Raw genomic sequence first — 15,561 nt, forward strand, 5'->3', positions numbered from 1 at the left:
GCAACCCATGTATTTTTAGGATGTGTGTGGTGACTTGTGCAAGCTTGCAAAGTGGTGCACTTGCTAATTCTGTTTTCAGGGACTTAGAGATTTCACTAAGTCCTGGGATTGTTTATCTCACGATGCCATATGTTCATGTTGTTTCCTAGCGATCCGTGCCTCTTTTGAGGATGATCAGTAAGGGAGTTTTGTTAATATTGTAGTGCTCTATCCATCCATGTCTTTGTTTGCAATTATGGAGCACCCTAGCTTGAGTCAATCGAGCTCTACTTTTGCTTTGTTGCGAATCTGGGCAGATCGTCAACTTGTTTGCGATTTTGCCAATGTTATTGTAGTTGATCCGTGCATGCTATGCCATTGTTCTTGCCATGTATAGCTTGCATTTTGTGCCTTATTAAGGGATGTATGCTTGTCTTGCCATGACTTGCACCGTGGTGAGTGCATCGAGCTCGTAAACATGCCTTCGTGAGTTATGTTTCAGCATGTCCCAGTTTTCACTAAGTCTGGAAACTGATTATGTTTTTGCTATGTTCACATGCTTGCAATTGTATTTTCTGCTCCCTTTTGGCTCAAGGTCACTAAGGGACTTTTGTTAAGCTTGTTGAGTAGCTCCATGCCATGTCTTTCTTTGTCATGTTCAGGTCCTGTAGCATGTTGTTTTGTTGCTCCGAAGAGGGCTATATGATCTGAAATTCCAGACAAGTGTTAATTTCACTAAGTCTGAGATCTGTTTGCCATTTGCGTTTTTGCCATGCTTGTTTGAACCTGTTAATGGATGATTTGGCCGTAGCTCAGTGCTAGACTTTTGTTAAGCATCTTGAATGCTTCCCTGCCATGTATTTTGTTGTCATGTTTGGTGGCTGTAGCATGTTCATTTCATTGCATTTAGATGCCTACTTGCTGTAAATCGCAGACCGGTGTCATATTTGAATCGCTTGCCATTTCCAAACCGTAACTCCGATTCCGGCGTTCTTTATATCGTTTTCAAGCGATTTCATCTCATCTTTCCAGTGGCACACTTAGAATTCCAAGTTGAGGCCAGGTTCATGAATTTCCTGTCATATCTTGCATTTTGCATCCCGCATCGCATCCCGCATAGCATATCATCTTTGCATCGTGTTGTTTGAGTTTGCACGTGGTTGATTGTATTCTTGTTGCTTGTTTGTCTTGTTTGGGTAGAGCCGGGAGACGAGTTCGCTAACGAGGAGCCCATTGAGTTTTCTTTCGAGGATCCAGTCAACTCTGACAACTGTGCAGGCAAGATGATCATACCCTCGAAATCACTACTATCTTTGCTATGCTAGTTTGTTCGCTCTTTTGCTATGCCAATGCCACGATGCCTACCATTTGCTTGAAAGCCTCCCAAATTGCCATGTCAAACCTCTAACCCACCATTGTCCTAGCAAACCGTTGATTGGCTATGTTACCGCTTTGCTCAGCCCCTCTTATAGCGTTGATAGTTGCAGGTGAAGATTGGAGGCCGTTCCTTGTTGGAACATCTTTTATTTAGTTGTTGGGATATCATTATATTACCTTGTTATCTTAATGCATCTATATACTTGGTAAAGGGTGGAAGGCTCGGCCTCTCGCCTAGTGTTTTGTTCCACTCTTGCCGCCCTAGTTTCCGTCATATCGGTGTTATGTTCCCGGATTTTGCGTTCCTTACGCGGTTGGGTTATAATGGGAACCCCTTGATAGTTCACCTTGATTAAAGCTTTTCCAGCAATGCCCAACCTTGGTTTTACCATTCGCCACCTAGCCTCTTTTTCCCTTGGGTTACCGGAGCCCGAGGGTCCTCTTATTCTAACCCCCCCCCCCCCCGGGCCAGTGCTCCTCTGAGTGTTGGTCCGACCGAGTAGACTATGGGGCCACCTCGGGGCAACTTGAGGGTTGGTTTTACTCGTAGGATGTCTCATCTGAGTGTGCCCTGAGAAAGAGATATGTGCAGCTCCTATCGGGATTTGTCGGCACATTCGGGCGGTGTTGCTGGTCTTGTTTCAACCTGTCGAAGTGTCTTGAGTAACCAAGATACCGAGTCTGATCGGAACGTCTTGGGAGGAGGTCTATTCCTTCGTTGACCGTGAGAGCTTGTCATGGGCTAAGTTGGGACTCCCCTGTAGGGATTGAACTTTTGAAAGCCGTGTCCGCGGTTATGGGCAGATGGGAATTTGTTAATGTCCGGTTGTAGATAACTTGAACCTTAACTTAATTAAAATGAATCAACTGAGTGTGTTACCGTGATGGCCTCTTCTCGGCGGAGTCCGGGAAGTGGACACGGTGTTGGAGTAATGTTTGCGCAGGTTGCTCTCTAGTTTCTCGCTCGTTCTTTGCCTCCTCTTCTCGCTCTCTTTTGCGAATAATTAGCCACCATACTTGCTAGTCGCTTGCTGCAGCTCCACTCATATTTTACCTTGCCTTACCTATAAGCTTAAATAGTCTTGACCGTGAGGGTGCGAGATTGCTGAGTCCCTGTGGCTCACAGATTACTATTACACGAGATGCAGGGCATGATGATTCCGCTTCAGGAGACGCGTATGAGCTCAAGTGGGAGTTCGACGAAGACTCTCAACGATACTACGTTTCCTTTCCCGATGATCAGTAGTGGTGCCCAGTTGGGGGTGAACGGGACCGTTGTCGCATGTTGGGTTCTCTTTTATTTTGGCGCCGTAGTCGGGCCTTGAGTGTATGGATGATGTAATGTTATTTATGTACTTGATTGACGTGGCGAGTGTAAGCCAACTATGTTATCTCCCTTTTTACTATTATGTTACATGGGATGTTGTGAAGATTGCCTAACTTGCGACATATGCCTTCAATGCGATTATGTCTCTAAGTCGTGCCTCGACACGTGGGAGCTATAGTCGCATCGAGGGTGTTACAATTCTCTTCCCAATCCTCCATTTATTTGCAGTCAAGATTGGCTATTGTAGATGCATTTTTTCAAACATGGTGGAACCCTAAGATGAGTTATTAGTGATTTGTTTGATGAATATTTTGGTTACATTATGTTTAGAAAGAAGACATATACTTCTTGTGTTGAAGTATTCTTAGTTAACTTGTTTAGTGTTTGATTTAGAGAGAGACCATTTTTTGGATTAGGTTGAACCTATTATTTGTTAATAATTAGTTGTGATAGATTCTTTAGGATAAAATAGGTTGAAAAGAATTGGTGTTGGTAATGTCGTTCTTTATTTGTATCTTTAGGATAATTTGTAGTAGTTCTCACACGATTTTGTAGGATGTTTGTAGTAGTTCATAATTTAAAGCATATATCATAAGGAATCCATTGACCTTATTTTGTAGGATGTTTGAGCCGGATAAATATCCCGGCCTTGATGATTATTACGAGGAGAAGCTTCGTGATGTGCTAGTGGAAAGAGGGGAGGTAATTATGTATCTACATTGTTGATTCTCATATTGTGAGTAGTTTAGAGAAGTATATAAATTGTGCGTGTGTTATTTGTAGGTTCCTCCAGTACTTCGTTTGAGAGGCCACAACCCACATGAGTCCTTGAGGTATGACCGTCGCTACGAACCTTATTTTAGAAGAATCGATCTTCTCCAGTTTGTGCTCAACTTTAAAGGCATACCACCATGGCTGAACTCGACGGCCATTACCACCCTTACGGACCGTTGGAGGCCGGAGACGCACTCTTTTCACCTTGCTCTTGGTGAGATGACCATCACTTTGGAGGATATTGCGATGATCTCCGGTCTTCCGATCGAGGGCAGGGCTCTTACCGGGAAGGTGAGGTCTGAGGGGTGACGACAAAGGGTTGCAGGTTTGGTTGGTGTTGAACCTCCCCCGTGGATTCATGAAACAAATAAGGATCCTAGGCCATCTGGTGTTTTGTTCTCGTGGCTACAAGAACATTTTTATGAGTGCCCAAAGAATGCTAGTCTGGTTGTTGTGGAGAGGTACGCCAGGGCTTACTTATGGAATCTTTTGACCCAAGTGGTGTTTCCTGATGGCACGGGAGACACTGCCTCGTGGATGTTCTTGGACCCTCTTCGTAACTGGGATGTTAAGTGGAGTTGGGGGTCGGCGGCACTAGCCTTCTTGTACCATTAGGTAATTCTAATTTGATGCATTGTCATTGTATGAAAGAGATTTTTGCATGTGATTGTTTAATGTGTGTACAAATGTGCAGTTGGACGGAGCATGTATGAGGAGTAAGCCGAAATCTTGTCTTGGTGATTTTGTTTGGGCCCTATAGATTTGGATGTGGGAGCGTATCCCTGTGGGCCGTAACTTGACCATTGCTCCGGAAGAACCTTGGGAGTGGCCTTTTGACGGGGATGAGGAGCGGTATCCCACTATCGCATACACGTGGGCTACTGTCCAAGTGTCGAGTATCGCCTCCATGGGGCGGTACAAGGCATACATAAGCGAGCTTGACATGCTTACTTACAACCAGGTAATTATCAAATGCCTTGCCATAATTACAGATTTTTTTTGTTGTGCATGAGCTAGTGACATGTTGTGTGTAGGTTAATTGGAGGCCGTACATTGTACTTAGGCAGTTCCCTTTGAGCAATATGTGCCTTCGTGACCAATATCTTTGGCGTGTGCGTTGCCCCATGATATGCTTTTTTGCTGTGGAGTGGCATCTTCCACATCGTGTTTCGAAGCAATTTGGAGTACAATAACGCACCCCGCCGGAGTATGTTGAGACAAGTGTGGTGCTACATAGGTGAGAGTTTCTTGTACCGTATGTTGATCAATGTGTAACCACAGAAAAATGAAAATGATATCGATACTTCACATGCTTTGTAGGACGAGCCGACAACACAATAAGAATGTCATTAATTGGGAGGATCACCATCTTATGTGGGTGGACATGTGGAATGCTCAGAGGAATGCCCGAGTTGAAGATGATCACACACCTGACAACGATAAGGGGGCATATTTAAGGCATTTGGAGTGGCTTCGCAAAGATTACAGAGTTATCCTTAAGGGTGCTTGGACTCGTGTCGATTGCTTGGAAGTAATGCCAAGTGAGGCTGCTGATGGTGCATTCAACAACTCTATTAGGGAGACCATTGGAGCGCACCTAGATTATGGCCCTCTGCATGACCGAGTGGTATGTCTTTTTGTCTCTTTTTTAAACATGTGTCATTTCTTCATGAGTGGTGTGTCACTTAAGTTTTATTCAGGGCACGGAGCTATGGAGATGTATCAATGATAGTAATGTGGTGCTTGGTCGCGCACCTGGTAGAGAAACGAACGGTCTCATTAGGAGTACTCTACAGGTTAGAGGCCTTCTTAATATGAACATGTGTTTTATATCATGTGAACTATTTTTGCATATTTACATGTCAATGTCTTTTCCTTTGCGGAAGGTTGTGAATCGTTGCCGAACACTAGCTGATTTACTTTCTTGCCATGGCGGTTCATCCACGGATGTGCGTGCACGTTCTCAGTATAGAATGGATGTGCTTTCTTCCGCTTGTCCATCTTCGAGCCAAGCACGTGCTTCTTCCGCTCGTCCATCTTCCAGCCGAGCAGGTGCTTCTTCGAGCCGAGCACGGATTGATGAACAGGAAGATGAAGAGGAGGAGACAGACTACGATGCGGATCTGGACTATGAGGAGCTTGGGGCTTCGCATATGGAAGATGCCCCACAGCCAACTCAACCTTCTCAGCCTTCTGAAGAAGCACACCGAGTTAGCTCAAGAACCATCCGACGTCCTGGATGGCAGAACACTCCAGAGGGCTACGTCAACAGGGGGAAGATGGCTGCGAAAAGAGGCAAGAAGTGAAGTGATGACTGATGTGTACTTGTTAGTTCTATATCTGGTGACCTAGAAATGTAGTTAGCGTTTCAGATGGAGTGAACTTGTTAGTTCTATATCTGATGAACTTGTTATGTTTTATGTCTGATGGACTTGTTAGTTCTATGTCACGAAGACTTGTTAATTATTATGTAAGCTGGATCATGTTAAGTTCGTTGCCGAAAATATGTCTCATTGCTATACTTGGCATTTATATTGTGAAAATTGTTTGATTATCAACTGTTATAGTACCTTTGCTACCTACGATGGAATGGGCAGCAGGGTTTGTTGTGTTCTGCATAGCAGGGCAGAAATGCCAAAGCCTTTGGCGTTTCCATGTGGCCTGGAAACGTTTCATGTACGTGTACCCGACAGCTTCTGTCTTAAAGAAACGCCAAGCCTTGTCGAGCGTTTCTATGTAGGGGAGAAACGCCATTGCCATTGGTGTTTCCAGCGTACACAAAAATGTTTCGCGAAGAAGTCCCAGGCAGCTTCTGTCTTAAAGAAACGCCAAGCCTTGTCGAGCGTTTCTATGTAGGGGAGAAACGCCATGGCCATTGGCGTTGCCAGCGTACACAAAAACGTTTCGTGAAGAAGTCCCAGGCAGCTTCTGTCTTAAAGAAACGCCAAGCCATGTCGATCGTTTCTGTGTAGGGGAGAAACACGAGGGACATTGGCGTTTCCATAATGAAAAATTCACCACATAAAGTACTACACATGGAGGATGTCAAGAACAAACTCCAAGGCAATTTGGTGGCACACATAGTTCACCACATAAAGTACTACACATGGAGGAGTCCTAAGCAATTGTGATATCACATAGTTCACCACATAAAGAAGTACACATAGAGGAATCCAAAGCAATTGTGCCATCACATAATTCAAGCGTGTTGTGAATGACTTAACGGAGAAGGCTACACATGCGGAGTTAAGATCCTTGCAAAGATCCTTGTTCTTACAAGCCCTGTAAAAGTTTGCAACGAGGTGCCTCATACACCATCGGTGGTGAAGCCTCGCATGCCCTAGAATATGAATATCCACGGCCTTCAATATGCCTTGGTGTCGATCGGATATGATGCATACCTCCTTATTCGGAGGAATGACCGTGCTCCTAACAAGTCTCATGAACCATTCCCAGTTGTCTTGGTTCTCCATGGAGACCAAAGCAAATGCCACAGGCAACACCTGATCATTAGCATCATGTGGCATTGCTATCATGAGTGTGCCCTTGTATTTCCCTGTCAAGAATGTCCCATCTATAGACAAAACCGGTCGACAATGCTCAAAAGTTGCAATGCATGGGCCAAACATTCAAAAGGCATGACGGAACACTCCTTCAATATCTTGGACATAGTGGTACATTCCTGGGTTTCTGTACGACATCGCTCCCAGCAACCTGGGTAGCATGTTGTAAGCCTCTTCCCATCCACCGTACAACATTCTGAGAGCGACTTGCTTGGCCTTCCATGTCTTTCCGTACTTGACCTTATATCCGAACTTATCTTCAATTCAACTCATCAACAACTTCACTTTAATGGTTGGATCCTCGGCTATATGTTTCTGGTATTTATAACCAATGAATTCCGAGGTTAGTTGACAGTGTGTCTTTCGTGCTTCTACGGCCGGCGGTGTGCATTGGTGAGTGGCTTTGCAACTAGTTATCTTCCACCAACCATCTTTCGTGAGTCTTCCATTGACTTTCCATTTGCATCTTTCTACCTCACATTTCACGGTGTATCGCTTGTTGCAGTCCGAGTGAACAACTATGAAAGGCCTGTGGTGTTTGACAGCATACTCACACAACCACATCCTGAATTCTAGCATGTGCTCGAACATCAAACCTTTCCTCACGTATGACATCGAAATCGCGTCGGGTGTACTACTTGGGAACTGTCTAGCCTCAATTGTCTTGCTCATGCCACCGTCGACTATAGCCTTATCTGCAGGGCTAACATCACAAAACAAGGGAACTTTGTGATCCCTACCGGTGTTTTTTGTGTACCACTATGCTTCTTTCGCAGTCAAGCCATCCTCGTCCAACTCATTCACCGGGCCTTCATCATCCGAGTCATCCACACAAGCACGCTGATAGATAATGTCAGGATCCATGTCCTGATGCCTTACTTCAGCCTCTACATCACCAACAATGTTGTGGTGCCTCTCATACTCTTCGTCGGAGTCATCGCCATCATCTTTCATCGGTGCACTACCTCCGAACTCATATTGGGGATACTCATTGGCTTCCGCTTCAACTTTATGCTCAACAATAGGCGGCACACTACTAACCCGGCTCACATCATCTACTAAGGTTTGGTTCAAGTCAACATGAAAGAGAGGAGCCTTGACCACCTTACTTGCAAAGACTTCGAGTGACTTGACTGCCGAGGATGCAACAACCTCCTTATATGTAGCCCAATGCAAATTGGACTTGATAGGCATTATCTTCATTCGACACTTGTGTGCCGACCCAACATCATATCTTCCTACTAATTCAACTTGATCACTTGCATCCACCCACTTTAATCTTATCCGTGTTTCCTCCACAACCTCTTCATAACTAGGAGTCTCAAGAAATATCAATACTTCCTCATACTTGTCATCAATATCCACATTCATGAATGCCTCTTTGTCAACATAATGAATATTCACAATCTTGTCCATCTAAAAAAATGGTAACATAAATATAAGAAATGTACAATGCTAAATATACCACATTGCTAACAAAACCCCTAACCCTAACGCTAAATCTTAACATTAGCCATAACCCTAACCCTAAATCTTAACATTAGCCATAACCCACAATAAGGTATGCTCAACAACATCAAAATGCAACACTATTGGAACAACAATACTCAAAACATCACATTATAGATCCATGCTCAAAACTATGGTTAGGAACAACAAGAACAAATCAATCCAAATGGACAAATCCAACCAATACAAATTTGTGAGATGAAGGAGGTTACCTCAACGAACGGAAATGACACCGAATCCACGGACCAACCTAATCGATTTGCAAGGATTTGAGAGGGGCTAAGTGAGGGACACAAAGGGGGAAAATGGCAAGAGCTCGGGATAGGCCAATGGGGAAGAAGAGAGTGACGAATGGTGGGTGGAAGCCCCACGGCCACCTAAAATATCTGCACCAAAAACGCTAGATGGATCGGCGTTTCCAACCTGCCACGTCAACAAACAACGGGTCCTCGGCCTGGCAGTGGGCCAGGACAGAAACGTTAGTTGGTTCGGCGTTTCAGTGTTGACTGAAAACGCCACGGGCCCTGACGTTTCTAAAAGGGTCAAATCATGAAATACTTTCACGTCGGGTTCAGTGTGTGACAATAAACGCTAACAAGGTTAGAACAGTGATTTCGGCCGAGGGAGTACTGGTTACAGTAGTGCTCAGAACACCACTAGCATCTTCCATATTAGTCTCGTCAGGCCGCCACGCCCGTGCACTAATTGTGACGTGCGGCTGAAGCACCCACTAACGACGTTTTCTAAATGCCGCTAGTAGGCTTTTCTATACTATTACCCCGTTCTAAAATACAAGACGTTGCCAGGCCTACCAAAACGTCTTATATTTTAGAAGGGAGGTAGTAATACAGTAGCTACACTGAAAGGCATGTTAAACATATCGACGAGACAAGTCAGTCACAGCCACACAATCACGACAACATACCCTCCACAATCTGAGCTCCTACATCACATTTATACAGAACTGACGGGCAAAATATAAAGAAACCAGTGATTCAGGATGAATGAACAGAGAAAACAGGGTGAAGAAAAGCTCTCCACGAACATATTTGGTATCTACTACCAGTCTAAACCGCAGAAGCAGGCAACATGACAATCTGTGATGAAGTTTTCTTGCGGATGAAACTTTGTAGTTGAATTCAGCCAAACAGATTATGTGGCGCTGGGTCAGCCATGAGTGAGCTATGGTGATGAACCATATGCCACCTGCCATTACAGAACTCGTATACATTGGTCACATGGAACGGCCCTGGGTCAACATCGACATGAACCTTCATGTTAACCCATGCTACATCAGCAAGTACACGAGCTCTGACATCCCGTAGCTGAAAATCAGTGCCCTGGCCTCCATCTTGGCCCCAGTTGAATAACAAGCCCCAGCTGTTCATCACTGCATTGTATCTGCCAAAACGAGGAGTTAAATGATGGCATAGCACCATAAGAGTAGATCATGTCTACTTGAACAAATGACAAGAAAAATTATCCAGGATTGCTCAAATGGAACTGTCATCCCAAAGGGAAGAGCAGCAAAAGAAGGTACTTGTTGTTTTTCAATTTCATACAGTGAAGAAATGTGATGGTGTTTGTCACCATATGTCTGGGTTCTACTTGGAACGGTACTGGTCACTGGAGAAGCTTCCAGAAACTAACGCAACATCAGCAATCATACATAGAAAAATGTGCACCTCTGGTGATTTGGTGAAGCAGTCATACTTGGCGCAAAAGTATTCAGCATTCAGCACATTTCCAATTCAAACTATATGAAAAGGTGAATCTATACCCTGAAACCACTACAATGTGTAAGGGCTCCAAGAACATACTCAATTTGATAATCTTCTATAAACACATGATGTTGGAAAATAATTGTCTAGCATGACGGCTAAACTAATATTCGCTGGAATGTGCAGTTTAATCACTTTCGCCTGCCTAATTACGGCAAGACACAAATGCGTGAATATGAATAAGTGACTGGAAGGAATTTTCCTAATCATGACACAGCACATGTACTAGTACTATTGTTTGTGGCAACATCCTCTATAGCACTAAGCTCCCTAGTTTTAAAGAGCCTAGATTCAATTGAGATCTCCAAATAGAATTGGGTCACCCGATTTTGACCGGATCAAAAATTCTGCAAAGCTCTCTCATTCAATTCTTTATACTATACACTATGATTTCTAATTTTTAAGGCCTCACAATTAATTGAGGTATTCAATTTAGAATTGCGTCATCCAATTTTAACCGGGTCAACAATTTCTCAAGCTCTCCCATTTAATTCTTTTAATTCACCATGTTCCGTAATTTCAAAGCTCTTCCATTCAATTGAGGTATTCAATTTTGGATCTGGTTTACGATTTTGATCGGGCCAACAATTTTTCAAATCAATTAGCAGCAACCGGCCTATAAAAACATATCAATCCCACGCACCCTCTCACCACCTAGAAAAAAGAAGTGTCACCATGTGATATTGTAGCACTAATATAGTATATGCAAGCACCGACACAGAAATTTCTCCACATAAATATAGATCAGTTAGCGGATAACACATAATCACACCACAAATAGCCCCACCAAATCAACGCATTATAAATAATAATAAAAAACACTCTATCATCTCCCCTACCTACCAAACTTAATATTCCATCAGTTCCAAAATATAAAGGGTATTAGTTTTTTAGAAAGTCAAATTTCTTTAAATTTGACCAAGTTGAGAGAAAAAACATCGACATTCACAATATTAAACAAAAAATATATGAAAATTCATTTCATGATGAATCTAAAAATACTGATATGATATTATGGATTTTGATATATTTCTCTACAAATTTGATCAAACTTAAAATGTTTGACTTTCCAAAAAAGTAATACACCTTATATTTTGAAACAGTGATTAGTTTTTTTTTAGAAACCCAACAACACAAACGGCGCAGCAAAGCGCGCCCAACCCTTCTACTCCCTCCGTCCAAAAATACTTGTCATCAAAATGGATAAAAAGAGATGTATCTAGAACTAAAATACATCTAGATACATCCCCCTTTATCCATTTTGATGACAAGTATTTCCGGACGGAGGGAGTAGTAAATAGCTAAGTTGCAAAACCCCAATGACTGGGAGATATAACCCAAGGAAAAGATTTAAATAGAGAACAAGTGCTACAAGCCTCCCAAGCTGTCCGCTTGCACATTTCTACTTGTTTATTAGACGAGACTTAACAAATTCGCATATAAGGTGAAAGCAATATGGCCATGGAAATGAATGTTGGAGATGAGTGAATTGACATTGGTGCTATGTATAACTCCACAATAAACGCTTTACAGAATTGTTAGCTGTGCTACCTATACCAGCAATAAACTCCATATGGACTTTTTTTCTTTACCAAAGTGCTTCTGGTATCAAGTTCACAGAAGAAACAAAAATTATCTCTGCAGTAACTTATCCATATGTCTACGCAGCTGCACAACTAATTTAAGCTTTCTCGATCTCTGCCCAATCCAACAGAAAATGAAATGAGCCATTTATGCATCTTTCGCAACAGTAAAGAATTATATAGGTCATGCCTTTTGAGCCATAGCTAAATCAGAGTGAAGTCTAAACATACCCTGTAAAAAGCTCTCCAGTAGCATGTACGCATTTTACATAGTCTGAGTTAAGCCAGAAGTGACTCATTGCTGGCAAGGATCCTTCCCTGATGATATTATAGAACTCAGCATTCACATTCATGATGGCCTTTGTAGCTGCATAGTATGCCTTCCATCCGTTAGGTGGAGTTATAGTATCCTGCTCCGCTGTAAAATCCTACAAGGGAGAGGTTGATTTATGAAAAACTCAAAGAAAGTGAAATTTTGCGGTTCGATTGGCGGTTTTATATCAATGCTCACAACGAAAATTGCCTTATTCAACCATTATAACCTCACACAGTCCCAATGAAAAAACACGCAAAATTTAAATCATGTACTCCCTCAGTAGCTGTTTCGTTAGATATTACTGAAAAAGGCCTTGCCATATGGCTGCTATGGAAGATAAATAGCATTAAGTTTTCAACCAAAGGTGCTCACAGGACAAAAAAGGTACATGCAGTAGGGTACAAGTAGTCAAGTACAAATATCACATATCCAGTTAGACTGCATATTTCGATACAAGCTTTTTCTGTGCAGTGTCAAACCCCATTGTGGTTAGATCGAGACGAATACAGGAACGTTTTGAAAGTGAAACAGGGTACTTTTTGGCATATCATATGTAAACTTATCCAAGATGTGTCACCGTCCATGTAAAATCAATTTAGCAACAGTTGATTAAAAATGGAGCGCATCTAGCCACAAAGTGTGTCTGTGTGACTTTAATTGCGTAGCTACCTTATGTAATTCAATCCCTCCAAGCAAACTAACAAATCCCATTGGCGTGATCAAGCATTTCAGTATACAAACAAAATAGGATAACATAAAAGCAATGTGAAGCCAAGCAGATGATCATAGCAGGCAAAACAGCAACCTAAATGGAAGTAAAATTAGCAGGGCAGCAAAGCTACACCCCAATTTCAAAAGTAACTCTATCAAGGAAAATCTAAGAGAGAGCAGCAGGGTGGGCACAGCACCTTGTGGTAGAGCGCCTTCCAAGCCCCATCGTCGTTGGCGGCGCGGCGCATGGCTGAATTGGTCATCGAGAGGCGGCAGAGGCTAGTGCAGTCGAGGTAACTGAGCGCGTGGGTGGTGATCTCAGGCACGAGCTGCTCCATCATGGAGGCGCCCGTCGTTGCAGGTGCTGGCGCCGGCGCCTTGTTCATCTCCCCGCCGACGGCCATCTCGCCGTTGGCGCTGGGGAAAGTGGTATTGGCGCAGCAACCACAGGAAGCGCAGACGCAGCAGCGTGAAGGAATGGGCTGCTGCTTCTTGGGGGGAGGGGGGGAAGGGGAGCGGAATGCCCAGATGGCGCAGACGACGCAGCAGACGGCGGTGGCCCCGGCGGCGATCAGGGCCCGGAAGCCGTCCATGCGGACATCCAGGTCGCGGGGAAGGAGGCAGCGGCGGTCAGGGACTGGGGGTAGGGTTTGGGCGGCATCCCATCACATGGGGAAGGAGGAGCGAAACTAGGGTTTTGGGGGAGGGGGAGGAGATGGGGAAATCAGGGAGGTTTCCGCTTTCGAATGGAGGTGGGAATGGGATGGGTGGGTGATCTCTGACCAGAACCAGAAGGTATGCGCTGTGATTTATGAACGAGGTCCGGCTCGATCCGAAAGGGGTAGGCCTGCAGCTGCCAAAATCACTGTTTTGACTTTTTGACAGAAGACCAGTAAATGCCCTTGTGTTGCAACGAGCTAACAACTTTTTTATCCTTAAAGCCCTCTTCTTTTCTTTCTTTCTTGATTTTCCCAACTAAAAATTGTTTATCGGAGTGATATGTGAATTGATAAATTTACGACCATACTAAAATAGTAAGAGCTAAAAATATATTTATCGAAGAACATTTCTAGAACACATTCGACATGAACGTTGTCGTGTCTGACAGATTATGAACAAACACAATGATGATTTATCACCAAATCCCATTTTATATTTTTAAACATGATTGCAATTATAGCCTTATAGAAGAAAAACTTATCAGAAATGTGCTACAAAAATAACATCTTCTGTTTAAAGCCATAGAGACGAAGATCTTCAATAAGGCCATAAGAAGACATGTAGAAAGCAACATAGTACTTCCTCGGTCCTTTTACTCGCATATAAAATCTGTCTAAAGTCAAAATTTGTAAATTTTATCAACTTTATAGAAAATACAAACAATCACAATACGGGATCAATATCATTAGATGCATCATGAGTTCAATTTTTATAATGTATAACTTTAGTATTGCGTAAGCTGAGTTTTTTTTCATATAAATATGGTCAAAAATATTCTACATATCTCGGTATTAAGGGTGTCACTATATGTCAGACTAAGAAAATTTGATGCAAAGTTGATTTTTCTCGGTTGTTGGATCTTTCATCGGATGGTTATTGTTTATCCTCTACCTCCGGCCTCTTCCTCCTACTTAACATCCAACTACCGCCAGCCGATCCACCCGTCGCGCATCGCCGCCACCCCTGACCGCCTTGCTTCCCTGCCCTACCCTATCGCCACCCTCGATGTGACGCCCCCGATTCAATCGTACACTAATCATACAGGCAAACGTGTACGATCAAGATCAGGGACTCACGGGAAGATATCACAACACAACTCTACAAATAAAATAAGTCACACAAGCATCATATTACAAGCCAGGGGCCTCGAAGGCTCGAATACAAGAGCTCGATCATAGACGAGTCAGCGGAAGCAACAATATTTGAGTACAGACATAAGTTAAACAAGTTTGCCTTAAGAAGGCTAGCACAAACTGGGATACAGATCGAAAGAGGCGCAGGCCTCCTGCCTGGGATCCTCCTAAACTACTCTTGGTCACCGTCAGCGGGCTGCATGTAGTAGTAGGCACCTCCCGAGTAGTAGTAGTTGTCGTCGGTGGCGTCGGGCTCCTGGACTCCAACGTCTGGTTGCAGCAATCGGATATAGGAAAGGGGAAAAGGGGGAGAAAGGCAACCGTGAGTACTCATCCAAAGTACTCGCAAGCAAGGAGCTACACTACATATGTATGCATTGGTATCAACTGGAATAAGGCTATTATATATGGACTAAACTGCAGAAAGCCGGAATAAGGGGGGATAGCTAGTCCTTTCGAAGACTACGCTTCTGGCAACCTCCATCTTGCAGCATGTAGGAGAGAGCAGATGGTAAGTTCACCAAGTAACATCGCATAGCAATAATCTTAACCGATGATCCTCCCTTCGTCACCCTGTGAGAGAGCGACCACCGGTTGTATCTGGCACTTCGAAGGGTGTGTTTTATTAAGTATCCGGTTCTAGTTGTCATAAGGTCAAGGTACAACTCTGGGTCGTCCTTTTACCGAGGGACACGGCTATTCGAATAGATTAACTTCCCTGCAGGGGTGCACCACATAACCCAACACACTCGATCCCATTTGGCCGGACACACTTTCCTGGGTCATGC

The 15,561-nt window shown here is 43.6% G+C and overlaps 1 protein-coding gene across 1 annotated transcript; it reads right to left on the reverse strand.

Moving 5' to 3' along the window:
• Positions 1-9,400: 9,400 nt before the first annotated feature.
• Positions 9,401-13,708, reverse strand: LOC123061262 (F-box protein SKIP8). Its single transcript, XM_044484277.1, has 3 exons — positions 13,118-13,708; positions 12,125-12,321; positions 9,401-9,930 (listed from the first exon to the last, which is right to left on the reverse strand). The coding sequence occupies exons 1-3, from the start codon at positions 13,511-13,513 to the stop codon at positions 9,669-9,671; spliced, it is 855 nt and encodes a 284-aa protein (XP_044340212.1). The 5' UTR covers positions 13,514-13,708; the 3' UTR covers positions 9,401-9,668.
• Positions 13,709-15,561: the final 1,853 nt, after the last annotated feature.

This window comes from Triticum aestivum, chromosome 3A (genome assembly GCF_018294505.1).
Source record: "Triticum aestivum cultivar Chinese Spring chromosome 3A, IWGSC CS RefSeq v2.1, whole genome shotgun sequence".
In the NCBI taxonomy this organism is placed as follows: domain Eukaryota; kingdom Viridiplantae; phylum Streptophyta; class Magnoliopsida; order Poales; family Poaceae; genus Triticum; species Triticum aestivum.